This window comes from Sylvia atricapilla, chromosome 12, assembly GCF_009819655.1.
Source record: "Sylvia atricapilla isolate bSylAtr1 chromosome 12, bSylAtr1.pri, whole genome shotgun sequence".
Classification (NCBI taxonomy): Eukaryota; Metazoa; Chordata; class Aves; order Passeriformes; family Sylviidae; genus Sylvia; species Sylvia atricapilla.
Genome location: NC_089151.1, coordinates 2,685,546 through 2,711,629, shown reverse-complemented (window position 1 = coordinate 2,711,629; position 26,084 = coordinate 2,685,546). Strand labels below are relative to the sequence as shown.

Below are 26,084 nucleotides of genomic sequence, written 5' to 3'. Positions count from 1 at the left end.
CAACCTGGGATAGTGGAAGGTGTCAGGCTTGGAAGTGGATGACCTTTAAGGCACTTCCAACCCAAACCACGACATGGAGGTGATCGGTCACAGGTTGGACTGGACGATCCCAGAGAACTTTTCCAATCCCAGAAGGTTTTTCCCGACCTCATCCACGCTGCCACTCCGTGATTCCACGGCACCGCTGGCACCCAAAGCAGCCAGCCCGCCCTGCTCCGCGCTGCCCCTCACACTCCCCATCCCACGGAGTTTTGGGGTCCTCCCCACGCCCCAAAGCCACCCCAAAGCCGCTGTCGCAAAAGCCGGCCGCGCTTGGCGGCGCTTCGCGACAGGCGGCTGCGCTTGGCGGCGGGCGGGCAGCGGCGTGAGGCGGGCAGCGGGACCGGGCCGGGACCGGGACCGGGACACGGCACCATGAAGCTGACCACGCAAGCTTACTGCAAGATGGTTCTGCACGGCGCCAAGTACCCGCACTGCGCCGTGAACGGGCTGCTGGTGGCCGAGCGCCCGCCGGCCCCGCGGCCGCCTCAGCCCGCGCTGTTCGTGGATTGCATCCCGCTCTTCCACGGCACGCTGGCGCTCGCTCCCATGCTGGAGGTGGCCCTGACCCTGGTGAGGTGTTCCCGCAGGGATGAGCGGGGTGCGCAAGGGTCGGGGCGGAGTTTGGGGGGTCCGAGGCAGGGTGTGGAGCTGCTGGAGCGGCCGTGGAGATGCTCCAGAGGTTGGGAAAACTCTGCTGGGAGAGCTGGGGGTGTTCGCATGGAGAAAGGAGAGCTCCAGGGAGAGCTCAGAGCGCTTTCCAGAGCCTAAAGGGGCTCCAGGAGAGCTGGAGAGGGATTTGGGATAAGGGATGGAGGGACAGGACACAGGGAATGGCTTCCCACTGCCAGACTGGATTTAGAGGGGATTTTGGGCAGGAATTCCTCCCTGTGAGGGTGGGCAGGCCCTGGCTCAGGTGCCCAGAGAAGCTGTGGCTGCCCCTGGATCTCTGGAAGTGCCCAAGGCCAGGCTGGACAGGGCTTGGAGCAGCCTGGGATGGTGGGAGGTGGAATGGGATGAGTTTTAACATCCCCTCCAGCCCAAACCACTCCATGATTCCATGATTATATCATTGTGAGCAAAAGAAGATCTGTCCCTTTTTGACAGCATTAAAAATCACAAATTTCTGGTTTCTCCAGACTCGCCTTTAACATTACCCTCAGTCCTTTTCATATCGATAAAGATTTTAATTGGAAACAAATCCCAGTTACTCATAGATAAGTTCCAGTTTTCTTCAGCTGAGATGATGCCACGGGAATGTTATTGGCATCTTTGTGAAGCCTGGAACTGATGAAGTGCAGCCAGAGGCACAGGGGCAGGAGCTGAGCCTGAGCCCTGTGTTTTATTTTACCATAAAACACACGGAATTTGTCATTTTAAATACATTTACAGCAGTGTAGGAGTAGCAGGGTGCTGTGTGTTTTCATTAAATCAGGATTAAACGTCTTTCCACAGGCTTTGTGGCAGGGAATTTTGGTAAACTTTAGGCCTTCAGTGCAGCTTTTTAGTGTAGATCTTGCAGCAGGATCGGGTTATTAGGAAATAAATCCTGTTTCTTGCAACATCTACAGGAAGAAAATTATCCTGGAGCCAAAGCAATGGCAGGATTTTACTTATTTACTCTCAGGTTTTGGTACAAAATGGTGAAGATTGGAAGCTCTTGGTGTTTCCCACAGTATTTAGGATTTTCTGCAGCTCTCTGTGGTTCACAGCCACTGCTGTGATCCCTTAAAATACAGAATTTTACAAGAGCCCTGGGGCCTTTTGCTGCTGTTCTGGGTTTAAACAAAGGCAAAGGTGTCAATAAATCCTGTCAGAGCAGCTGTCAAATCAGATTTTCTCATGGAAAAGGCTGGAAGAAGATGATTCCACATCTGAACAACGTGGATCCAGAATAAACCAGGGAGATCAGGGTGCTTAAACTGGAATTTTTGTAGCAAAGCAGCTTCATTTCTAAAGGATTTGACAGCTGTGGCAGGATTTCATGGGATCTGCTTCTTTCCAGGTTCAATAATTGCTGATTGTTGGCCCAGGGTGGCTCTGTGGGAGGGTTTTCAGAACCAACCCCACGAGTTTCACCTCCTCTTCCCTGCCCTGAGTCATCCCAGGATGGGACAGGAGCAAAAAATCTCCAGATTCAATCTGAAAATACAGGAGAGACTTCCAAACTTGAAGGTTTTGCCACCTAAAACTTTCAAGGAGTAAAAAAAAACCCAAACAAACACCTCCAGGGAGTGCTGGGGCCCTGAATTCCCCAGGGAATGCTCACATTCCCAAAGTTTCCAGAGCTCCAGGAGCGTTTGGACAGCGCTCCCAGGCACTGGGAAGGATTTTGGGGTGTCTGTGCAGGGCCAGGAGTTGGATTGATGATCCTTGAGGGTCCCTCCCAGCTCAGGATACTCCAGGACTCTCTGATTTCCCGAGATTTGTAGCTCCAGAGGGCAGAGCAGAAACTCCCGTGTTTAATTTGCCCTTTGAAACCCTTTTCCAAGGCAGGGTCATTAGGGAAAAGTGAATAAAGAAAAAGCCTCTGAGTTTCTCAGCTGATTGATGTGGTTTTACAGCCACAGCTCCAAAAAGGAGAAACCAAGGAGCACTTCCCTCTCCTGGAGCAGCGCTCAGCTCCTCCTCCTCCTTTTCCTCCTCCTCCTTTTCTTCCTCCTCCTCCTTCTTTTCTTCCTTCTCCTCCTTTTCCTCCTCTTCCTCCTCCTTTTCCTGCTCTTCCTCCTCCTCATTTTTCTCCCCCTTTTCCTCCTCCTCTTCCTCCTCCTTTTCCTCCTCTTCCTTTTCCTGCTCTTCCTCCTCCTCCTTTTTTCCTCCTCCTTTTCTTCTTCTCTCCTCCCTTTCCTCTTCCTCTTCCTCTTCCTCTTCCTCTTCCTCTTCCTCTTCCTCTTCCTCTTCCTCTTCCTCTTCCTTTTCTTCCTTCTCGTTTTCCTCCTCCTCCTTTTCCTCCTCCTCCTCCTTTTCCTGCTCTTCCTCCTCCTCATTTTTCTCCCCCTTTTCCTCCTCCTCTTCCTCCTCCTTTTCTTCCTCCTCCTTTTCCTCCTTTTCTTCCTCCTCCTCTTCCTCCTTTTCCTTCTTTTCCTCTTCCTCCTCCTTTTCCTCCTCCTCCTTCTCCTTTAACTCCTTCTCCTTTTCCTCTTCCTCTTCCTCCTCCTTTTCTTCCTCCTCCTTTTCCTTTTCCTCCTCCTCCTCCCGGGGTTTTCCAGCCCTGGTGGCTGCAGCAAAGCAAAGCCACGTTGGATTTTTTCCTTGGCAGGACTGGATGTGGTTAAAACTATTTCTAATGTTAAAAATATTTCTAATATTAAAAATTATTTCTAATATTTCTACTAGGAGCTAATTGCTGCAGGATACCTGTGGGGACAGTGCTGGAAACAGCTTTCATTCCAAAATGTTTTGGGTTTTTTTTTTTTTTCCTCCCTTTGTTTTTTATGCAGAAGAAATTATTAATTATCAGTTAGGAAAGTGAGAACTTAAAATCGTTCTCTTCTTTCTTTTCAAGGCAGTTTTTGGTATGGAACAAAAATGGATTTAGGATTGTGGTTTTTAATTTTTAAATGGATGGAGGGTTTGGGTTTTTTTAATAATTATTACTATTATTTTTAATTTTACTGTCTGGGCTGCTGGCTCTAATGCCAAGCTTTCAAACCACTAACAATTAAAACCAGAGTCCTAAGCCCTCAAAATGGGTTTGGAATTGAAGCTCTTGCAGGGCTGCACAGCTTTTTTTTTTTTTTAATTTAATCACTTAAATCCGTGTCATTCCTTGGATTATTCGCATGGCTGTTTTGTTTGGTTGGTTCTGCAGTCTAATACAATAATTATTGCTGAAAATGAGATTGATTTGACTCCCAGGATGTGACAGGTCAGCACCAGATGTATTTTTGGAGGCCTTTTTAATAGAGCTGGGGAGGGTTTTTTGAGGCCGTGCTCTCTAGGGACTGCAAAGGAAAATGCTCTGCTGACTTGATACCCTCAATTCTAAGGAAAAACATTATATATATAGATATAGATATAATATATATAGATATTTTCAAAGTCAGACTCAGCGGGAGGAATTCAGCTCCAGTTTAAAGCAGCAAGAACAGCAGTGTTTAAACTCATTTAATTAAAAAGCAACAACCAACAGAGCAGGCCTGAGTTTTGTACTTGTGCAAATCAAAACTTGTGTAAATTCTATGCCAAAAAAATCCACGTTTAAGCATTTACACAGAGATGTTCAATAAGGCAGGACTCCCAAAGGAAAAGAATTTTATTTCAGTTGAAAAGCTGCTAAATGGGACAAACTTCTGCCTCACGTTTACCTTTCACCTCGAGCTTTTACTTTCTCATGCAGGCCCCAAATGGCTGCAATTTCCCCCCAGAAATGTGACATTAGAAATAAAACCTGTCTGCAAGGGCAGGGCAGCCACACATCCTCCACATTCCCTGAAGTGCCTTGGCAGGTGAACACTGACAGGAAATTGTCCCAGCCATTGGTGGGTGAGACCCAAAGCCTCTCCAGGCTGAGCTTAATTGTCCTGTCACTCAGATTTAGGCCAGGCTTTGACTGAGACAGCTCCTTGCTCTTTTGCTCCATTTGGTTAATGCTTCCCATCCTTCTCCAAGTGCTCTGCTGGGTTTCTCCATCCCAGCTAAATCAAAGGCAGCAGTGAGCACGCCCAGAGCCAGACAGAAATATGGATTTATTTCAAGAGCCCCGTGGCAGAGATGGAGCAACGCCGGTTTATTTACAGGACAAGCCAGGAGATTTCCTTCCTCTTGGGTCGTTCTTTATTTATTTCCTTCATCCTGGAGGGGTTTGGGTTGGTTTTTTTGGGTTTTTTTTTCCCCTTAGGATTTATTGTTCCCATTGCTTTTCCAGATTGATTCCTGGTGCAAGGAGAACAGCTACGTGATAGCTGGATATTACCAGGCGAACGAACGCGTGAAAGATGCCAGGTGTGTGTTGGGCCAATATTTCCTTCTGTTTGCTCTTTTAGCTCAGTACCTTGGACTCTGCCAGCAGCAATCATCCGCATAAATCAGGCGTGTGTGTGATTCCCTCTGACAACTGTCAGCTGCTCCCACATTGTCTCCGTGGGGCTGCGGGATGTGGCCTTTGGTCAGGTGCAGCAACTCCAGGCTCTGCAGAATCCCTCCTCTCCTCCCGTGGCTGCTATAAAAGGCCACTCATTGAACCAGTGCCAGCTCCTTCAGTTGCAGTTGTCAGGGAAAAAGCCAAAATCTGCAGAGTGGGGTTTTTTTTTTGCTCGTTTTGCAGTATGGATCTTGGAAAGTGTGGCGGCTCCCAGGATCTTATGGGAAGTCAGGAGTGACCTGATTGTTTCTCAGTTTCTTCGTCATCGCTGAGGGTTTTTTTTTTTTTTTTTCCCAAGCAGTGTGTTGTGTGGTAAAGAAGTGGGAGATGATGTCAGTCAGGCAGTGATACCTCTTATTTATCACTTCTTTTCCTCAGGATTACTCATTTTTTCACTGCTGGCTGACTCAGATTACTCACTAAACAATAAGGGACCCTGCTGTGGAGCCACAGTTTTATTTTAAATCTGTGTATTCTGTGTTTTCCTCTCTATCTATTGAACAAATCAAGAACTGGGACTAATTAGAATAAGAGCAACTTGTTTAAAGTATTATGTCCCATCCCTGGAAGTGTCCAAGGTTGGATGGAGCTTGGGGCAACCTGGGACAGTGGAAGGTGTCCCACCTATGGCAGGGGATGGAATAAGAGGATGTTTAAGGTCTCTCCCAACCCAAACCATTCCATGATGATCTGATTCCAGTTATTTGTTAATGTATATTCAGACTCAGTTATTTTTTTTAACACTTGTGACTTCTGAGGGATCTAAAAGAGATCAAAGCATTATTTGTCCTTTCCTTATAAATCTGCTGGACCCATTTTTAAGGAGAAGTTACAGTTTGTTCTCTTTGAGGTTTGAAATAATATCACAGGCTTGATGGTGTTTTAGAACTTCAGTTTTAAAACTCTGGAGATAACTGGCACCACACAGAGATTGTCATTGACACCACATCAAGTGGCACCACATGGAGATTGTCACCTTTGAAACGTGGTAAAGGTTTTCAAAGGTTATCTGATTTTGGACAAGTTTTCAGTGCAGACTGGGGAGGAAACTCAGTTTCTTTTTTAAATGCCTGCCAGGGCAGAGTCTTTGGTCTGGGGGAAGAAGATACGAAATCACAAAATGTTGATTCCATGTCATTCCAAAGCCATTCCTAAACCCAGCCGAGCCCCAGTTCGGGTGCTGCAGAACCTTTTGTCAGCTGTGGCATCAGCTCCTTTATCTTGTTCCTGTTTTACAAGCACCCAGAGTCACTCTCACATCTCTCCGAGTTCATTTCCTGCTGCTTTCAGCTGAAACTTGTGGCTCCCATCACTCAGTTCCTTTTCCCTTCTGCTCCAGCCCAAACCAGGTTGCAGAGAAAGTGGCCTCCCGGATTGCCGAGGGTTTCACGGACACTGCGCTCATCATGGTAAAGATCTTCCTTCTCCTCACCCCCCTGTGTGTTCTGACCCTGCTGCTGCACCAGGGAAATGCTGTGCTCTGGCTCCTTTCATGAGGAATTCAGTTTTTTCTCTTCCCCATCAAAATGCTCTGGGGTGGAGATGCAGCGAGTGGGGAAGTACAAAGTAAGTCCACAGAGAGGCTGTGGTGAGCTCTCGGCCACCTCAGAGGAACTAGAGGCCTTCTCTACATGTTCAGGCAGCAGTTTCTGGCTCCAGCCCTCCTTGTGCAACTTAAATCCTTGCATTTAATGTCCCAAACAGGGCTTTGCCTCCTGAGTGCTGTGACAAGCTTGGCAGCTTAAATTTGGCAGTTTGAGGGTAAAACCGTGGATGGGTGTAAAATGCCCCTTTTTCTTTTTCTTTTTTTTTTTTTTTTTAACAAACTGATTTCTGATTTATTTCATCTCTTGGGCCGCCGAGGAGGAGACTGAGGTGATGTTTGTGTGTCCCACCCCAGGTTGACAACACCAAGTTCACCATGGAGTGCGTGGAGCCTGCCATCCACGTGTATGAGCTGCACGAGAACAAGTGGAGGTGCAAGGACCCGCACGTGTGAGTGAGCCAGGAATTCCTTGGGCTTTGGGGAGTAGGGGGGGAGAAAAAACCAGCTTGTCTGGCCTCCAGAGCTCTTCGTGGTGATTCCAACTGATGGCCGGTTCTTTTCCATCCCAGTGACTTCTGTGAAGATTGGACAGAAGCCCAGAGAATCGCTGCCTCCCTCCTGGACAGCAAATCCTACGAGACCCTGGTGGATTTCGACAATCACCTGGACGACATCCGCAACGACTGGACGAACCCGGAGATCAACAAAGCTGTGCTGCACCTCTGCTAGGAGAGACCCTCCTGCCTGCCCCCACGGGCATCCCCACTCTGTACTGAAGAGAGAAAAAATGCTATTTTTGAATGTAAATAGAATGGATATTCAGTACCTTGTGTGGAAAGCTGACTGGTTAAAAAGAGGAGTGGCCCGCCCCGTGGCGCGGTGCTGTGCCCGTAAAGCCACGGAGTGTTGGTGGTGACATTCCCTGGAAGAGCTGCCAGCTGTCACTCCCAGCTGTCCTCGTGGACACCATCCCAACCTGTAGTGAATGTTGCTATTCCTTGGAAACCAGAACTGCTTCTGCTTGGCCCCCCCCCCTCACTGGTTCCTATTCCAAACTTTTGACTTCAGCTTTTCTAATCTTTAGAGAGGTTACTTTTTAATGATTTCTGGAAATACCTTTCCAAAAAAAAAAAAAAATCAATCCTGTCCTCAGATGAGAGATTTTAAGGGCAATTAGATCAAATAGGAGGTGAATGGTTTCTTCTAGCTTGGATTGAAATTGTTACTCACTTGGCACAGTAAAATGCAAACTGCTGAGGATGTTCCATGCTCATGTGTCACCTGTTTTGCAGTGCTTTAGCATGACAGAGAGTTTCAAAGCAGTATTCCCAAATAGTCTGGTGATTTCCTGCTCTCCTGGGCTTGGCAAAGCACAGTTACTGCTTGAATGTGTTAAACCCAAAGTAAATGATTTATAAAAAGGACTGGAAGCACACTGCTGAGTTTGGATCTGCAGTTGGGAGTCTACAGTAGTGAAATACTTTATTCATTTTGTGCATTTTGGGGGGAGGGGGTTAATCAGGAGATCTCATTTTCCACATGATCCGAGTGCATGGAATCAGGGAGCTTGCATACAGCCTAGTTCAGCTTGCCTTGTCTTTCCCATTAATATTTATTTCCAAGGAGCAGTTTCCTGGACAATGCAGCTTTATACCAGCCTAGAAGAGCTCTTTGTAAGGCCTTGTTGCCTCTCTCCTCGTGATTGTTTGCCCAACTGGAGTTAAACACAGCAATGCAACCTGCAACAGAATTCCTCCAGACTTCTTTCTCTTTTGAATGTAGATAGAATTAATATTCAGTACCAGATTTCCTTCTCTTCCTGCCCAGAAATGTTGTTACAAGGAAGATCCAAATACCCACGGAATATCTGCCTCTCTCCAATCTTAGTGTTAAAATCACAGCAGAGTTTGGGTTGGAAGGGACTTAAAGATCAGCTCATTCCATGGGCAGGGACACCTTCCCCATGGCCAAGTTCCTCCAAGCCCCATCCAACCCGGGCTTATTTAAAGTGGAATTGTCAGAACCTCTTGATTTTGAGTCACTAAGCCCAAGTTTTACTGCTGGTCTTGGAGAGGGAAGGGGTAAAGCTGAAATCCCATTTGCAGCAGGGAATAAACCCTGGATGTCCCCAGGCTGTGGAGCCCCCTGCAGGTGAGATCCCACAGGGCGAGGTGAGGTCAGAGGGAGGAGAGGAAGCTTTGGGCGCTTTGTTTTTTATCTCCCTGCTGTGCATGGGTGAGGTGTGATTACCAAAGAGATTGGCACCAAGTCAAGAACCGTCCCTAGGCTGAGTCAGGCTTACAGGAGAGGGAAATGTTTTCACTTGTTGCCTCAAAACATGTCTTTAGTTCCCAAAACCAGCGAGATAACACATGCCAGTGGCTGCTGCACTGGAATCTGTAGGGAAAGATAGCCCAGGAGCAGAATGCAAAGCACCCAGGCTGCAGGAAGAGGGCTTGGTACAAACACCCAGCGAAATCCAAGGCATTGTTCCAGAGGCAGATCCTTATCTTAGCCCACAGTCCTCGTGTGGAGTTGTCAAAAGGAGCTGCTGCATCTCCTGAGCCACGAGAAACGTGTTTCTTGTTCTTTGTAACAGCATCTCCCAGTCAAGCTTTGATCATAAATATGCAAATCCAGGCTAATCCTGCTCCCCGGTAGGCAGAGTTTGTCTCCTCGGTGTGTAACCTGCTGGAATATTCCCTGGGACTAACCCGGGACACGGTGCTGGCAGGGGAGCAGCTTTTACTGCTTTGTCTTCCCCTTTTTTTTAATCTTCCCTTTGCCTTCAAATGAGGATTTTTTTTTTATTTCTTTTTTTTTTTTGCCACCAGCAGAAGCCCAGGCTGGCTTTAAGCGAAGAGGACAAACCTGCAGATCTTATCTCCCCTGGCCTATTTGCATTGAAGGCTGGACAAAAGCAGCAATTCCATAAATCCAGGCAGCCACCGTGGCTCTCCTGAAAGAATGAGGAAGCTGCAGGGCTCAGGGAAGCCTGTGTTCCCCCTTCCTGCTGATGAGCCCGGAGCAAATGCTGCTTTCCTGGCTGGTTGATCCGCTGGATTCAGCACAGGAATTCAAGGTAATTCCTTTTAAAACTTCAGGGGGAGGAAATCCTGGGGAAAGCATCTCTTGCTGGAGTCCTGCTGAGAGCTGGAAAGGCAGCACTGGGGATGTGTGTCCTTCTCTTTTTTCAGTTTGTTAGCAATGACTTTGAGAATTAACTTTTTTTTTCTCCCTATCCACCAAAATTTGGAGATTTGGCATTTGTCTGCCCAGATGTTTTAACTCTCAACTTTTTTACTTCATCCACATTACCTGAAGCACTTGGAAAAAAGAATCCCTGAATGGTTGGGGTGGGAAGGGATCTTAAAATCATCCTGTTCCACCCCCTGCCATGGGCAAGGACACCTTCCACTGTCCCAGGCTGCTCCAAGCCCCATCCAGCCTGGCCTTGGACATTCCAGGGATCCAGGGGCAGCCACAGCTGCTCTGGGAATCCTGTACCAGGGCCTGCCCACCCTCAGGGAACAATTCCTGCCCAATATCCCACCTAAATCCACCCTCTGGCAGTGGGAAGCCATTCCCTGTGTCCTGTCCCTCCATCCCTTGTCCCCAGTCCCTTTCCAGCTCTCCTGGAGCCCCTTCAGGCCCTGGCAGGGGCTCTGAGCTCTCCCTGGATCCTCCTCTTCCCCAGGTGAGCACTCCCAGCCTGTGGGATTCTGTTTTCCCCACTCAACCCCATTTTTCAGAACAGTGACAAACATGCCCACAAGCAGATGGGCGACAGGAGCCGCGGAACCCCGATCAGCTGTTCCTGGGGCACTCACAAGAGTGAGCTCCTGTTCCCGGGGAATGCCAGGTCCCACAGTTCTCCCTGAGCTCATCACTCCGTGTGAGCATACGAGGATTTGGGGAAGTTATTTTTCCCCATCCAGCAAGCGAAGCCAGCCTGCTGCTGGCATTTTCCCTCCTCCCATCTGCTCCTGGGATGTTCCCTCCCCGAGGAAAGCCAGCAGAGCCGGAACAGCTCCAGCTCTCGGAGCTGATGGGGATGGGGGGAGCAGGTGAGCGGTTCAGAGATCACCTGGCACAGCTGGAGCCAGGAGCAGACAGATGTGCAGAGCCCACCCCCGGCATCACGGGCGTCCCCCTGTCCCCAGGAATCCCTTTTTCCAGTGGCAGGCGGGCAGAGGTGACAGTGACAGACGCAGGAGGCAGTGCCGGGTCTCTCTCTGCTCCCTGGCTCCCGGCCTAATCGCGAGCTGGGAAGCGTCTGGAGATGCCGCTGGAGGAGGGCACTGCCAGGGAGAGCCGGGATAATGCTAATGGAAGAGGCTCTTAGCGGGGTGGGCTTGCGGCTGAGTGCAGCCTGGAAAATGGCCTCGAGGGGAAACGTGCTCGGTTTGTGAGCTCTGCTTCTCGTTCGGGCGGAATTCAGCTCCTGGAGCGCCCACACGAGCTGGTCCCTCTCGGGCTGCTCCCCTCCCATCCTGCCCAGCCTCTGCTATTCCCAACGGGACTAAAACACCTCCACACATCCCAGTCTTGCCCCACAACCTCGCTTCCCCCAGCGCCCTGACCCAGCCCTCCCGCAGCCGGCAGCGCTTTCTGTGTGCCCGAGGAGCCGCTGAGGACTTTATCGATTGCCTTTTTTTTTTTTTTCTTCACTGTCGCTTTTAGAGCACGTTTTCCCCCAGCCTTCTCCTCCCAAAGTACACCCCAGCTGCATCCTTTCCTTTTCGCTTCCCCGTGGAAAGCGGCAGAGTCGGAGAGGTTGGCAAGAGGGGGGACAACGCTCCTGGCTGTGGCACTTCCAGCTTTGCCGGAGCTGGGATGAGGGAAGCAGGGAATTCTACTCTTAAAACTAGCCGGTAGGTGGGCTGGGGGGTGAAGAAGGGGGTCACTCCTTGAGTGCTTCCAGGCAGCGCCGCTCGGGGCTGCAGCGCTTTAGCGGGATGCGGGCAGGATCCGTGCCAGGCTCGGGCCGCGCTGCGCACAGCCAAGGCCGGGGAAAGGACACAGCCCTTCCTAGAAATGCACCCTGGAGCTTAAAAGATGGACCTAATTGAAAAAAAAAAAAAAAAAAAAAAAAAAACCAACCAGCACTCTATCGAGGTTTTAACAGCAGGGGATAAAAGGGAAAGCCGGGCCCGGATTAACCTGGGAGCTCAGCGAGCCCGGGAAGCGCGGCAGCCGTGGCCAGCTCGCTAAGGCAATTCCCGGCCGTGGCCTGCCGGCTGAAGCCATGCGGGCAGAGAGGTGCCTTGTCCTGGATGCGGCAGGTCTGTGCCTCAAGGTACGTGCTGTGCTCGCTGCCCATCCCCTGCCGCCCCATCCCGCTGGATTCGCTCCGGGGCCGCTGCAGCCCACGCGGTTCCTGCCGCCTGCTCGCTCTGCCAAGAGCCCGTGCCTGGGGAATGAATGCTGGAGCTGCTCCAGGGCCCCCAGAGCCTGCATCTTTCCGTGCCTCCTCGTGACATCCTCCTCCCTCCCCGAGCCTGGCATCCCCTCCGGGCACTGCTGGCCAGCCCTGGGGGACTCTGGATGTCCAGGAGGGAGTTTCTTCGCTCCCCAGCACCGGTTGTCACTTCCAGCTCTGGCAAACCCCGGGTAGAGCCTGCAGCCCCTTTCTGGGGCAGCTCCAGAGCCAGGCTGGGAGCAGCGCTGTCCCCTTCTCGGGCCAGAAGGGACGGGGGCAGGAGGGGACAGGTGGCCTCGTTGCTCGGTTAGCACGGAGCCAGGGTGACGTGTCACCTGCGTTAGCAGACCCTGGCACTCGGTGACCCAGAAAGCTGCTTCCTCCCCCTCTCTGCTGAAAGGGGAGCCCAGCTGGTGTTCGCTCCTGAAAGGAGCCAGCAGAGCCTCTCCGGGCTCTCCAGCCAAAGCTTTTCTTGTGGCCGGCGTTTGCACAACACGTCCCTTGTCCCTGCGGTTCCTCTGGCGCCTGGGAAGCATCAGCTCTCCCTGCCCTTCCCCCGCAGGGAATTTGGGAGGCTGCCCTCCATCCTCACCGCCCCCAAGCAGGGCTTCAGCCCCGGGGCGAGGATGGAGCAGGAGCGTTGGGAAGTACCGGGAAAGGAGCAGCCCAGCATCCAAAAAAGGGACACAGGCAGGACTGGAAACAAGCCAGTGCCCACCTCAGGGGACAGTCAGGTGCTGGTCAGCTCTGGTAGGACAATCTTCCCCCAGGGAGTGAAGGTGACTCCATACCCACCTATCCCCTGAGCCCATCCTCTTCCTCCCCTGCCGGCTGCCTCTGGGTGAGCTTTGGCCACTTGCCCTGCCGTGATGTTCAAATCACAGCTCAGAGCCTTGTGACAGCAGTCAGGACCTCCTGGAAGGGGTGTCACCCTGGAAAAAGGGTGTTGATCCCACCGGGCTGGCACTCAGCTCCCCCTAACCCTGCTCACCCAGGCCTCACAGGGGCTGCAGGCCATTCCCAGTCACCTCCAGGTGGACAACCCCCACTCTTTAAACCTTCACCAAGGTGGTTTGTTTTCCTCACCAGCCCTGGGGAGGACAGGAAGGGGTGCTTGACGCTGTGTTTGTGCCTATCAGGTGTCAGCAGAGCAGCTGGAGCTGTGCTGTACCCGCAGATCTAACCACAGGTATTTTAGCAGCCTGGTGTTTCTGTTTCCCACCCCTGCTGCAGCAAGACAATCGCTTTCTGTCACTGTTGTAGCAACAAATGCAGCTCCAGGCCGGGCTAATTCCAGCCCTCGTGGGTTTGGGGCTGTTTGTTCTCACCCAACAGCAGCAAACAGGTAGTTTTGGGGACAGGCAGTAAAACAGCTGCAGGTGGAGGCAGGATTTGTGCTGCTCTGACTGGATTTGTGCTGCCTGGGAGCAATCCCTGGCTCCATGCTCTGAGTTTGGGATGGGATCTTGAGAGATCAGGTTTGCCAGGCTCTGGTTCAGGACTTGTCTCTAACTCTTAGACTTTACAGCTGAACAGGGGAAAAAATCCACATAAACCCGTTAATTTGTCTGTTTTCTGCGGGGGGGAAAAAAGAAGCTGTGGGTTGCTGGTCTCTGCCCACGACTGTGCCTGCAGCTGGAGCTGCAGCCTCACCCTGTGCCACCCTCCCCACTCCTGGAGCTTTGCAATAACTCAGTTCTTTGACAAATCGGAGGAGTCAGATCGGGGAAGAAATCAGCTCTTCCCAGATTTCTGATTTTCATCAGACATGGCAGCACCAAACCGGCAGAAAGTGGAACAAAACCACCCTTTACCTCTCCTTGCTGCCCTTCGTGCCCATCCCAGCCTGGCTTTGGGAGGCTCTGACCTCCCCAGCTCCTGGGACCAGTTCTCTCCCGACCCCTGGGTGAAGTTCCAAGCTTTCTTTCCTTTCCATTGCCTCTCTCCCGCAGCCGGGGGGTGTTTAATGTGCTGCCCGCGTTCCCTGCGGCCGGCGCCCTGCATTTGAACCGCTGCTTTTCAGCTCCGGCTGAAAAGGAGCCGGCGCGGGGCCTCGCCTCTTAATTGCGGAGGAGGGGGAACATGGAAAAGCCTCTGGCTGCTGCTAACGCAGGAGAAGGCGGCTGCTCCGGAGACACAGCCTTCTCTCCAGGGCATCCTCCCAGCGGGGTGAGACCCGACCCGGAGCTCTCATCCTGGGAACGGTGAGGAACCCACTGCCTCCCGCTGCTCTTCCCGCTGCCAGGCCGGGCTTGGGGCTGGGAAGTGGAAAAAGATCCTTCCTGGAAGCCGGCGAAGGTGGAGATGCTCCCAGAGGTGATGTCTGTTGGCATCAGGAGCTCAGCGATGCCGACGTGTCTTGGCGGAGCTGGGTGTGTTTACTCACTGGCCCATTCCGGGCACTCGGTAGCCCTCAGGCCGCTCGTAGGGATGTTGGATGTTGATGTTGGATGCCCGGCGGCTTTGCCTGCAGCCCAGGGCACTCCTTCCTCTCTCTGTCTCGGCTCTGGACTGGCTTGTGCAGCGGGCTGAGAGTAAAGCAGCGTTTCCTCATCACCCCAAGGGCTTTGGATGGGCTCGGGGTGGGGGCTGGATGGGAGGAGCCGCTAACCTGATTAACCAGGTTCCCAACCAGCCTGGCCAAACCCAAAGCCGGCCGCCTGCCACCTCCTGCCTCTCTCCTCCTCCTCCTCCTCCTGCTGAGGGGTACCCCCGTGCCAGCCCCGGCATCCAGGAGCGGCCGGGGGCGGCGGGAGGTGGGATGAGACCGCGGGCATCGCCGCTCCGGGCACCGGGTAAGTGCCACCCCTCCGAGCCTCGGCTTTGTCCCTTTTCCCCTTCCCTGTGAGCGTCCCCCCTGCCCGGGCAGCTCGGTCCCCGCTCTAGTGACGACGCCTGTGATGAGTGTCTGGGGCTTTTTGGAGCGTGAACTCGTCGGGATGCAAATATTCCTTTGGCCTGGTGCTGGCACACGGGAGCGAAGTTGGAGCCCCGGGAGAGAGCAGCAGGAATTCCGATGGAGTAAATTCTCTAATTCTGGAGCTGGAATCTGGCTCTCAGCCGTGGGGAGGGGGCTGCTGTGTCGTGCAGGGGTTTGGCCATAGAAGGTGATCCCAAAGGATCAGATCCCAGAGGATCAGATCCCAGAGGAGATCCCTGTGCGCGGGTGTTGAGCTCCCTGGGCTGCTCCTGTTCCCAGGAGCTGGGGTGTCCCATCCTGGGGTGTCCCATCCTGCAGTGTCCCCAGCATGACCCTCCTCTGTCCCTCAGTTGGTGTGAGCCACCAGCAGGTGCCAAAACCCACAGGATTTCCCTCAAAACAGATTTCTCGATATTTGGGCAGCCTCCAGGAGAGCTGCAAAGTGAGGTCCTGGGGAGGACTCCACTCCCCAGCCCTGGGGGGAGTCACAGCTCAGGCTGCACCTGGGGAACTGATAAAAATACAGAATTAAAAGCAGAGAGAGCAAATTTTCACTTCCCCTTGCTGGCTGCTGCCGAAACACCTCAGGGCTTCTTGGAAATGCAGAGGTCAGGCAGAGGGAGCTTTCCTTGGCTCTCTGTGTGGCCCAGAGCTTGGAAGAGCCAAAATGAGTCACTGACCCTCATCTCAATGAGTTTTCCCAGCAGCTGTGGGAGGAGGGGTGAAGATTTCCCAATAAAGGGACTTCTTTTCCGCAGAAAAATTTTCAGCGTCTTGGAAAAATGATGTCCCACAGTGGGAATCATCCATCTAAAGGCTCCGGGGACATCAAGGGATGCCCAAGAGGAGCAGGATGATGTGAATTCCAGCAGTGCATCCCAGCAGCTGCTTCGGCTCAGCCCAGGGAGGCAGCCCTGGGAGCATCTCTTGTTTCCCGTGTGTGGACTCGGGGGGTTTTCTCTGCAAGAACCAACCTAAAAACCAACCCAATTCCTCTTGCTCACAACCTTCTCATCCCGAAATCATTCCAGCACAGATCCTAGGAGTGGAGAGGCTGGGATGGGACCCCCCACTTCACTCCTTCTCCACCCTCCCAAAAAGTTCTTGCTGAACCTCATCGGGCCGGATTGAGTCACTGAAGTGCCGTGACATCACTGGTGGTTTTGAGAGCGAGCAGCCGCGTTTCCTGTGGCGCCCGGGCTCCTGTAGATCCACGCACACACACACACAGATGTGAGCTTTTAGCTCCTGCTCCTTCCTCCCTGCCAGGATCGCTTCCCTCAAGGCTCACCTCTCTTTCCCCAGCGCCAGCGGCCAGAGCCGGCGGCGGAGAGCTGGATCCCGCTGAGAGGATGAAAACATGGGGCTCAAGTTATCCTGCCTGAAAGGTCAGTTGGGGCTGAGGGTTTAGGGTGTTGCTGCTGCTCTCTGAAGGCACCTGAGGGACGGTTTGATGATCTGCTTGGAGGAGATTTAAGTGTTAGATTGGTGAAGTTTGGGAATGTGGTGGAATTTCTCAAATCCTACGGGTGACCTGTTGCGCCTGGATCACCCCGAGGAGGATTTTCCCAGCTTTATTTTCCCAGTCCTGTGTCCCAGCCGTTTTCTCTGGAAAATCCAGGGGTTAAGGGCAGCCCTCAAGAACTCTGGTGGGTTTCCTTGGAGGGCTGCTCAGGGACGCGTGGATGGGACGCAGGGGTCAGCCCAGGATCCTGGCTCCTGGCCTCCAGGCTGATCCCAAGCATCCCTCACTCTCCCCAGGGATACTCCAACCAGGAACTTCTTTCCCAACTTGAATTTTCTTAATGGGTTTGGGCTGGGAATGGCGTCAGGGCTGTCTGCGCAGGGGCAGAGCAGGAGCTTTTAGTGCTGCTGGCCTCGCAGGGCGAAGGCTGCATCTCACATCTCCCATTAGCTCTGCATCCCTCTGACTCCTGGTAATCGTCCTTGGGGTCGTTAGGGATGGGATTTAATGAGGATCCTTCTGTAGGATGCAGGGCTGCCTCTGTCCTGCCTTTTCCCAAGGCCAGATTCTGTGGGATTCTGGGTTGTGTCGGGCACAGGGTTGGATGCATCACCCCGAAATGAACTCTGCCCTCTCTCTGCATCAGGGATGTTGGGAGGGAGTGGTTGGGGGGATTTGGGCTCTCACAACCCCCCTGTCCAACATGGGATAACTGAAGAGGGGAAGCAAGCAGCCAGGGAATCCCAATCCTGCCCCAAACCCAGGACATAGCCCCCAAAATATTCCCCCATGCCTTCAGACCCCTCTGATGAGCTTGGAGTGTGGAATAAAAGAAAAGACCCTCCCCTTTTTTCAGCCCCTTTACATAAGGCAGGGTTTTATCCTTAATTAAAAAGAGATTAAAAATATCAGTGTCTGTCCCCTCCGGGCATTTTCCTGCTTGGGAAGAGCTGAAACCTCCGTGTGGATGCCGCCTGTGCCACACGGGGCTTTTCTCCTGATGAAAAAAGCAGATTAAAGCGATCTGCTCCCCTCAGGGGGGGTGGGCTGGGCAGGTGGTCGGGCGAGGAGGGTGGAATCCACCTCTAAAACCCCCCCAATATCCAAGGTGGATCCAGGGGAGGAGATGTGAGGATGCTGTGGATTCTCCAGCGAAGAGAAAAAGGATTAAAGTGCTGACTGACACCGAGGAGGGCGGGGAGCTGGGGGATGCTGCAGCCCGATGCCTGATCTGCTTTCATCCTCCTTTTTATCCCCCGAATGTCCCCAGGCTTGAAGATGTGTGTGAGCAGCGACGGGACCCCGACGGCGTCGTCGGGACAGAAGCACCTGCACGTGCCCTCCATCATCGTCACGCCTCCCACGCCCACGGGGACCACGCTGTCCCGCGAGGGGCGGCGCGGGGACGGCGCCTCGCCCTGCAGCCAGTGCTGAGAGGGGACACGGGGGACAGCCAGGCCGCCAGGACCTGTCCCCGCTCCGTCAGGATGGAGCCACAGCCCCCGGAGTGCGGCTGGGCTGGATGCAGCAGCCAGGGACACACGGGGCACCCACACGGGTGGGTTTGGACGCCAGGGATTTTTGGGGTTTGTCCTTTTTTCCTGACACGGTGAATAAACCCCCCTGAGGCTCCACACCCGCAGTTTGGCTGTGTCAGCACAGGGAGGAGTGAGGTCGTGCCCCACAAAACACCCCAAGGGCGGCCAAAAGCGAGGCCCCCACCTCTCCAGCAGCGATTGAAGAATCCATTTCAGCGAACAGCATCGGGAGAATGAACTCGGCGGCGGCGTCACCTGCATCCCGCCGGATCCGGCCGCATCCCGGGAGGGAGCCGGGGGCGATGCTTCCCGCGGAGCGGCAGCACCCGGAGCCGGCGGGAGAGGCGGGAGTGTGAAAGCAGATGGAAATTTAATTTTTTAATGACAGCAGCAGATGGCAAAAGACACGCGAGGGGAGGCGCAGCGTGGGGGAGACGTTCCTGGAGCGCCCAGCACGTGCCGGCGGCACCGGGGGCTGCTCTGGGAACGGGGGCTCGGGGACCCTCCTCGTGCCACCCGTGGTAGGGGTGGGTTGGGGGTCCCCAAGGCTTGGCTCCCACCTCAGGCTGGGGGTAATCCTCATCCCAAGGGTCGTGGTTGCTCCATGGGTGGTCCCAAGGCTGAGCCCGAGGTGGTATGGGAGAAGGATTGGGGAGGGTTTGTCTGGTGGGGAGGGGGTTTCCATGGGGACTTGAAAATGGGGTGAAGCTCCCCCAGATCATCCAGGAGCCACTTGGCTGAGCTGGGTGTGAGGAGGGGGATGGATGGAGGGATGATGGATAGATGGAGGGATGGATGGGTGGATGATGGATGGATGGATGGATGGATGATGAAGGTGTGGCTGGACAGATGGAAGCATGGATGGATGGAGGGGTGGAAAGGTGGATGGAGACATGGATGGGTGGAGGAATGGCTGGTTGGGTGGATGGATGGATGGATGGTTCGATGGAGGTATGGATGAGTGATGGAGGAGTGGATAGGTGGATAGATGGATGGATGGCTGGGTGAACAGCAGAGTGGATGGATGGATGGATGGATGGATGGATGGATGGATGGATGGATGGATGCATGGGGAATAGAGGAAAGGGACAGGTGGCAGATTCCTGGGCCTGGGTGTCTGCACAGGGGCCCAGTGAACAGACAGACAGACACTGCTACTGGTCGGTGCACAGGAGGGCAGCCGCTGAGGCCTGGGCACAGCCCAGGAACAGCCTCGCACAGCCCGTGTCACCCGCCCCCGGCCCGTGTCACCACCACAGCCCCGGGGGTCGCGGCGACCCGCGCGCGTTCCCGTGGGGCGCTGCCGCTCCCGGCCGCCAGGGGGCGACAGCGGCGGGCACCGCCTCTCCCACGGCGCCCCGGCAACAAGTGCCGAGCCCTGATTGGCCGAGCGCCCGCGGGGAGCGCCGCGATTGGTCCCTGTGCCCCCATCCGGGCCTCCCCCAGCGGGGCCGCGGTCGGAGCCCTCAGAGTACAGGACAGCCAATCAGAGAGGCGTGCGCCGGGACAGCAGTGGGGAGCAGCCAATCAGCGTGCGTCGTACCGCCCTAGGCCCCGCCTCCTCTCCGAGACCGCGAAAAGCAGTCGGGAGGGAGGAGCGGGGCGCGGTGGGCGGGGCCTGGGTGCTGCTCAGCCAATAGGGAATGAGGGCGCGCAGCGGGCGATCCCGGCCCGGTCCCGGTTCCATCCCTGAGCGATCCCGGCCCGGTCCCGGTTCCATCCCGGGGCGATCCCGGCCCGGTCCCGGTTCCATCCCGGGGCGATCCCGGCTCGATCCCTGTGCGATCCCCGGCCGATCCCGGCTCGGCTCCCCCCGGATCCATGGAGCCGGCCGAAGTGGAGTTCCTGGCCGAGAAGGAGCTGGTGACGATCGTGCCCAACTTCAGCCTCGACCGGATTCACCTCATCGGGGTCGGCGGGGCCGGGCCTGGGCTGAGGGGGCTCCGGGGGCTGGAAGGGGCCTGGGGCCTCGGGGACACGGCTTGGGGTGACCGAGAACAAGTCTGGGGTGTTTGTGGGGCAGGGCAGGGTCTGGGTGCGTGCTGGGGCCAGGGACGGGGCATTAGGTCTGGGGAACTGGGTTAAAGGGATTGGGATTGAGGTGCAGGAGTTGGGAGGGGTTAGGATGGGTCTGGGGTGTTTGGGAACAGGGGGAGGAGATGGGAGTCATGGGGAAGGATCGAGATGGATTTGGGATTGGTGGGGATGGAGGGATTAAGGGATTCGAGTAGAATTTTCCCTGGGAGAAAAGGCAGTGCAACCCCTCAGGAGATTTGGGAGGGGGCTGTGGTGTCCCCCACATCTTTAGGAGGTTTTTGCAGCCCCTGAGGCCTGGATGGGAGTGTCCAGCTGTCCTGGGGGCTGACCAGAACCTGGGGAGCCTCTGGGTGAACCCAGAGGCCTCACGTGCTGGGAGATGGAATTTGTGGCTGTAGCTCCTGTGAAACACCTTGAAATAGAAAACGCACTGGAAACGTTGGTTATTCCTTCTCGAGGGAGATGAGGAAAAGTCTGAGAGCAAGAATTCTGGGAAGTGAGAGGAGGAAATGCTTTGACTCAGGCTTTTCCAAATCCTCTGGAAACTCTCACCACATCAGCAGACAAGTTCTGTGCAGTCTAAGCCCTGGTTATTGCCCGCCTCTGATCCTTAATTTGTTTTCCAGGGAGATCTGGGTCCCTTCAATCCCGGTTTGCCAGTGGAAGTGCCTGTGTGGTTGGCCATTAATCTGAAGCAGAGGCAGAAGTGTCGGCTCATTCCCCCAGAATGGATGGATGTTGGTGAGGATGGAGGCTCTGCCTTCAGCTCTGGCCTTCAGTGGGTGCGGTGGAAACATGAAATTAAAAATAATCCATTTCTCACTATTAGTGGGGAGTTTAATTCAAAAGCACAAAACAATGGAGAGGGAATGATCTCGTGTTCCACCACTGGAATTCTTTATTTACTCTGAGGGTGGTGAGGTTTGTTCAGAACAAGCTTTAGGGAATTTGGGTCATAGAATCCTGGAATTTTTTAGGTTGGAAAAGACCTCCAACCTCATCAAGTCCAGCTTGTGCCCATCTTGTCACCATCCCAGAGCACTGAGTGCCACATCCAGCCACTGCTTGGACACCTCCAGGGATGGGGACTCCAAACCACCCTGGGCAGGTCATTCTAGTATTTAATCACCCTTTCAGTCCAGGAATTCCTTGTGATGTCCAACTTGAACCTCTCCTTGTGAAACTTGAGGCTGTTTCCTCTCATCCTGTCTCTAATTCCCTGGGAAAATCACTGTGAGGAGGGAGACCTTGGACATGTCCATGTCCCTTTTGTGCCTCCTCACAGGAACCTTTTCCTGCCCTCACATCACTGGAGGCTTTGGACACTGAGCTGATCCTACAGCAACAACGTGGCTTTTTTTGGGGAGGGGAAAAAAAAAAACCTCACCTGGAGCATTGAAGGCCTGGCCAAACCTGAGCATCCTTGGCTGTGTTTTAGGGAAACTGGAGGAAATCCGGGATCAGGAGCGGAAAGAGGACACCTTCACCCCGATGCCCAGCCCCTACTACATGGAACTCACCAAGCTGCTGCTGAACTAGTGAGTAGGAGCTGAGCTGGGCCATTTTCCACCCCACTTGGTGTGAGCACGGAGGATTTTTCAAGCTTTGCTTGGCAGCAGCCCCGAAGGGCACTGGGGGAAAGGGGGAGTTGAGGGAGGTTTATCCCTCAGCCTGCCAAGATTTCACAGCAGCACTTCTCATGGTAACTCTGCCTCTCAAGGAACTTGGGGGATCTCTTGTTCCGTGGCCTCATAATTGGGGCTGTGCCGCTTTATTGAGCAGCAGCTCAGCGTGGAGGGCCCGGAGGATCCGCAGCACGTTCCACGGCTGCAATCTGTTCAGCAGCCTCGAGCCTCCAGGCTTCTTCCTTGGCTCTCCTTCAGGAGGAAAGCTCCTCTTCCCTCAGCCTGGGAAGCAGGAGGCCGGGGATATTCCGAGCCTGAGCTCCTGCCTGCTGAGGCATTTCACTTGTAAAATGTGCTGGCTGGTATTTGTCTCAGCGAGGGCTCTGCTGACTTTTTAAGCCCTCGATTAGGCAGGGTGGGCATTCCAGCTCTGGCTTTTCCCTCTGGAGAGAGGAGGCTCCTGGCGTGCTGCTCCTTCCCAGCACGCTCCAGCAGCCCTGACAGCCCTGTCCCTGCTCATCCATCGCCTCTCCCCAGCTCCTTATGGCAGCGCTGAACGGCCTTAATGGGCTGATGTGGCACATCCCATCCAGCCCTTCCAGCTTAATTCTCCCTGATGGAGCCCTGGGAGCCCCGAGCCAGAGGTTTCATCGTGCCTGAGCCCTTGGATTCCCCAGCTGGCCGTGACTTTGGCCAGGTTTGGAGCCCTCCGTGCGCCTCGTAGCAGCTGGGCTATTAAAGAGCAGAAGGATTCTAGTGACAACCAGCTGCTGCATTGGAGCTGAGCATTCCTGGGGAAAGAAACCATCCCAGAAATCCCAGCAGGACAAGGAGAGCAGAGAGGATTTTAATGCGGAGTTGCAGGTTTTATAGCAAACCGTCCTGCGAGCGCCTCGGGGGGCAGGGGGCCGAGATGGTGACACTTGGTGACAACAGCAATCTGTGACAACAGCACACACCCCCTCAGAGCCTGCTCTGACCCTGCCTTTCCTTTCCCTTCCCTGTCCCAGTGCCTCTGACAACATCCCCAGAGCAGACGAGATCCGGACGCTGGTGAAGGACACGTGGGACACGCGCATGGCCAAGCTGCGCCTGTCCGCCGACAGCTTCGTCAGGCAGCAGGAGGTTCATGCCAAGGTGTGCCAGGGCCTCACCCCGGGAGGGACCCCGCTGCCCCGGGGGGATGAGGGATGAGCCTGTGCTGGGTTGTGGGTGCGTCACCGGGGAGCTGGAGTTGTGATTTGAGCATCATGGGGCAGGGGCAGCTCCCTGTGGGAAGCAGAGGAGTCATGGAGTGGTTTGGGTCGGCTCTTAAAGATCTCATTCCACCCCTTTCCACATGTTCCGTTAGACCAGGCAGCTCCAAGCCCCATCCAGCTTGTTCTTGAAGACTTGCAGGAGTGGGGAATGCCCTTGAAGTGGTGCTTGGGCGCTTCTCTTAACCAAGGCTGGCAGCTGGGTCAGTCCCTTGGGGCGTCACCAAAGGGAACTGCGGGCTGTGAGCTGCTTCCCGTGTACCTTGTCCTCCCAGAGCCTGTTATTTCCCCTTTTTAGCTGGATAACTTAACCCTGATGGAGATCAACACCACTGGGACTTTCCTTACCCAAGCCTTGGATCACATGTACAAGCTCCGGACTAACCTCCAGCCTGGCGAGAGCTCGCACTCCCAGGATTTCTGACAGGGAGCTGGGAAGGAGCTGCTCCATCTGGCCACTTCCCACCTCCCCTGCAGGGACCTCGCAGCCCTCCAATGTCCCCTCGGGGCCGGGTGGGAATTGCTGCAGAGGCTCGGTGCAGGCGGGGACTCGCTGGGCGGATCTCTCGGGTTGTACTTTCAGCGAGGGAACTTCTGAGGGCAGCACAGGCCACGCACTGCCTTGAAAGCCATAAATTTCGAGGCGGTGCTTCCACGGGTTTTCTTAGAGCCTTGGAGAAAAAAAAAAAAAAAAAAAAAAAAAAAAGAGGAGAAAAAAAAAAAAAAAGGAAGATGTGCTGGCAATGAGGTGTCTGCTGGGGAGATCAGCTGGGAAGCAGATCCATCTGCTCTTTGGAGAAGGACAAAAGAAAATGGTTTTCCCTCTCAGATACCAGGCTGTGGGGAAATACCAGAGTATCATCCATCTTTATTTTTGTAATATTTGGGGGTTTAATCTGAAACTGTATGAAAAAAAAACAAAACAAAACAACACGATAATAAAAAAATAATTGCAGCTGAAGAACGGCATCAAATTAATCCTGGGCTGTGTCACGAACAATGCTTGGAAAAGCCTGCAGCTCTCCTTTGGCTCTGGGCCCATCTCCCTGCGGCAGAGCGACAGGCAGGGGCAGGATCCCGAGCAGGATCTAGGGTGAGATCCAGGGTGGGATCCGGGCAAAATCCAGGTGGGATCAAGGCAGGACACAGGGCAGGATTCAGGCAGGACCCGGAACAGGATCAAGGCAAGATCCTGGCAGGATGCAGGGCAGGATCAAGGCAGGCTCCAGGCAGGCTCTGGCCAGATCAGGGCTGTGCCGAGGGCTGCTGTCATCATTCCCGGTGCCCGAGGCTGCCAGCGCTGCCCTCCCCCGAGCATCTGGGCCAGGCGCCTGGGCTGTGCCCCGAGGGCTGGCACGGCGGGAAGGACGGCAGGAATGACGGCAGGAGCTGCCGGGAATGCTCGGAGCAGGGCTGGGGATGCTCGGAGCAGGGCTGGGGATGCTCAGAGCAGGGCTGGGATGCTCAGAGCAGGGCTGGGATGCTCAGAGCAGGGCTGGGGATGCTCAGAGCCTGGCTGGGGATGCTCAGAGCAGGGGATGCTCAGAGCAGGGCTGGGGATGCTCAGAGCAGGGCTGAGGATGCTCGGAGCAGGGCTGGGGATGCTCAGAGCAGGGCTGGGGATGCTCGGAGCAGGACTGGGGATGCTCAGAGCAGGGCTGGGATGCTCAGAGCAGGGCTGAGGATGCTCGGAGCAGGGCTGGGGATGCTCAGAGCAGGGCTGGGATGCTCAGAGCAGGGCTGGGGATGCTCAGAGCAGGGGATGCTCAGAGCAGGGCTGGGGATGCTCAGAGCAGGACTGGGATGCTCAGAGCAGGGCTGGGGATGCTCAGAGCAGGGCTGGGGATGCTCAGAGCAGGGCTGGGGATGCTCAGAGCAGGGGATGCTCAGAGCAGGGCTGGGGATGCTCAGAGCAGGGCTGGGATGCTCAGAGCAGGGCTGAGGATGCTCGGAGCAGGGCTGGGGATGCTCAGAGCAGGGCTGGGATGCTCAGAGCAGGGCTGGGGATGCTCAGAGCAGGGCTGGGGATGCTCGGAGCAGGGCTGGGGATGCTCAGAGCAGGGCTGGGGATGCTCGGAGCAGGGCTGGGGATGCTCAGAGCAGGGCTGGGATGCTCAGAGCAGGGCTGAGGATGCTCAGAGCAGGGCTGGGGATGCTCAGAGCAGGGCTGGGGATGCTCAGAGCAGGGCTGAGGGTGCTCAGAGCAGGACTGGGGATGCTCAGAGCAGGGCTGGGGATGCTCAGAGCAGGACTGGGGATGCTCGGAGCAGGGCTGGGGATGCTCAGAGTCAGGCTGGGGATGCTCAGAGCAGGGCTGAGGGTGCTCAGAGCAGGGCTGGGGATGCTCAGAGCAGGGCTGGGATGCTCAGAGAAGGGCTGGGGATGCTCAGAGCAGGACTGGGGATGCTCAGAGCAGGGCTGGGGATGCTCAGAGCAGGGCTGAGGATGCTCAGAGCAGGACTGGGGATGCTCAGAGCAGGGCTGGGGAGGCTCGGAGCAGGGCTGGGGATGCTCAGAGCAGGGCTGGGGATGCTCAGAGCAGGGCTGGGGATGCTCAGAGCAGGACTGGGGATGCTCGGAGCAGGGCTGGGGATGCTCAGAGCAGGGCTCTGTTCCCCACGGAGAAAGGATTCCTTGTCATTGTGGAAGAGTTTATTTTGGGGGTGGGTTGTTTTTTTAAAGGGGGGGGATGTTTTCAGGAATTACATCAATATATTCATAAATACCTAATTACTACATTCAACAAAGAGTATATTACATTACAATTAATTCCAACAAAGTACACTTTGAACATGTTTTAGGGTTGGGTTTTTTCTCCTTTTTTGGTTGGTTTTTGTTGTTGTTGTTGTTTGTTTTCTTTCACAGCATCCAACCTGCCCCCAGCAGGCTCTGCCTTCCTCTCCTTCCTTCCAGCTTTTCCAGGCTCTGGCACAGCTGCTCCAACAATTCTACACAGACACAACCCCGGGGGCTGGGGGTGGGAGGAAAAATTGTTCCAAAACCCCTGAATCCAGACTGGTGAGGAGGAAAAGTCAGCACAGGAGCTGCTACAAAGCGAGGCTGGATAATCCCAGCCAGGCTCCTCAACGCGGCGAGGGATAAATTGCCAATGATTTTCCATCCCTGGCTTCTTCCCTCCTCCCTCTGCCACGG

General features: G+C 54.6%; 2 protein-coding genes and 1 long non-coding RNA gene across 4 annotated transcripts; all 3 read left to right on the top strand.

Annotated features, from left to right (window-relative positions):
- Positions 1–344: 344 nt before the first annotated feature.
- EMC8 (ER membrane protein complex subunit 8) lies at positions 345–8,103 on the top strand. Of its 2 annotated transcripts, XM_066327506.1 has the most exons (5): positions 351–612; positions 4,907–4,983; positions 6,462–6,531; positions 7,023–7,117; positions 7,238–7,493. In XM_066327506.1, the coding sequence occupies exons 1-5, from the start codon at positions 415–417 to the stop codon at positions 7,395–7,397; spliced, it is 600 nt and encodes a 199-aa protein (XP_066183603.1). In that variant the 5' UTR covers positions 351–414; the 3' UTR covers positions 7,398–7,493. The 2 variants fall into 2 exon arrangements, with proteins under 2 accessions (XP_066183602.1, XP_066183603.1); XM_066327505.1 differs by lacking the exon at positions 6,462–6,531 and having other exon boundaries at positions 345–612; positions 7,238–8,103.
- A 7,812-nt stretch (positions 8,104–15,915) lies between these two features.
- LOC136366447 (uncharacterized) lies at positions 15,916–18,109 on the top strand. Its single transcript, XR_010744531.1, has 2 exons — positions 15,916–16,398; positions 17,746–18,109. It is a non-coding gene; the product is annotated as an uncharacterized lncRNA (long non-coding RNA).
- Positions 18,110–19,746: 1,637 nt separating this feature from the next.
- GINS2 (GINS complex subunit 2) lies at positions 19,747–23,988 on the top strand. Its single transcript, XM_066327283.1, has 5 exons — positions 19,747–19,924; positions 20,677–20,791; positions 21,489–21,588; positions 22,686–22,812; positions 23,230–23,988. The coding sequence occupies exons 1-5, from the start codon at positions 19,835–19,837 to the stop codon at positions 23,353–23,355; spliced, it is 558 nt and encodes a 185-aa protein (XP_066183380.1). The 5' UTR covers positions 19,747–19,834; the 3' UTR covers positions 23,356–23,988.
- Positions 23,989–26,084: the final 2,096 nt, after the last annotated feature.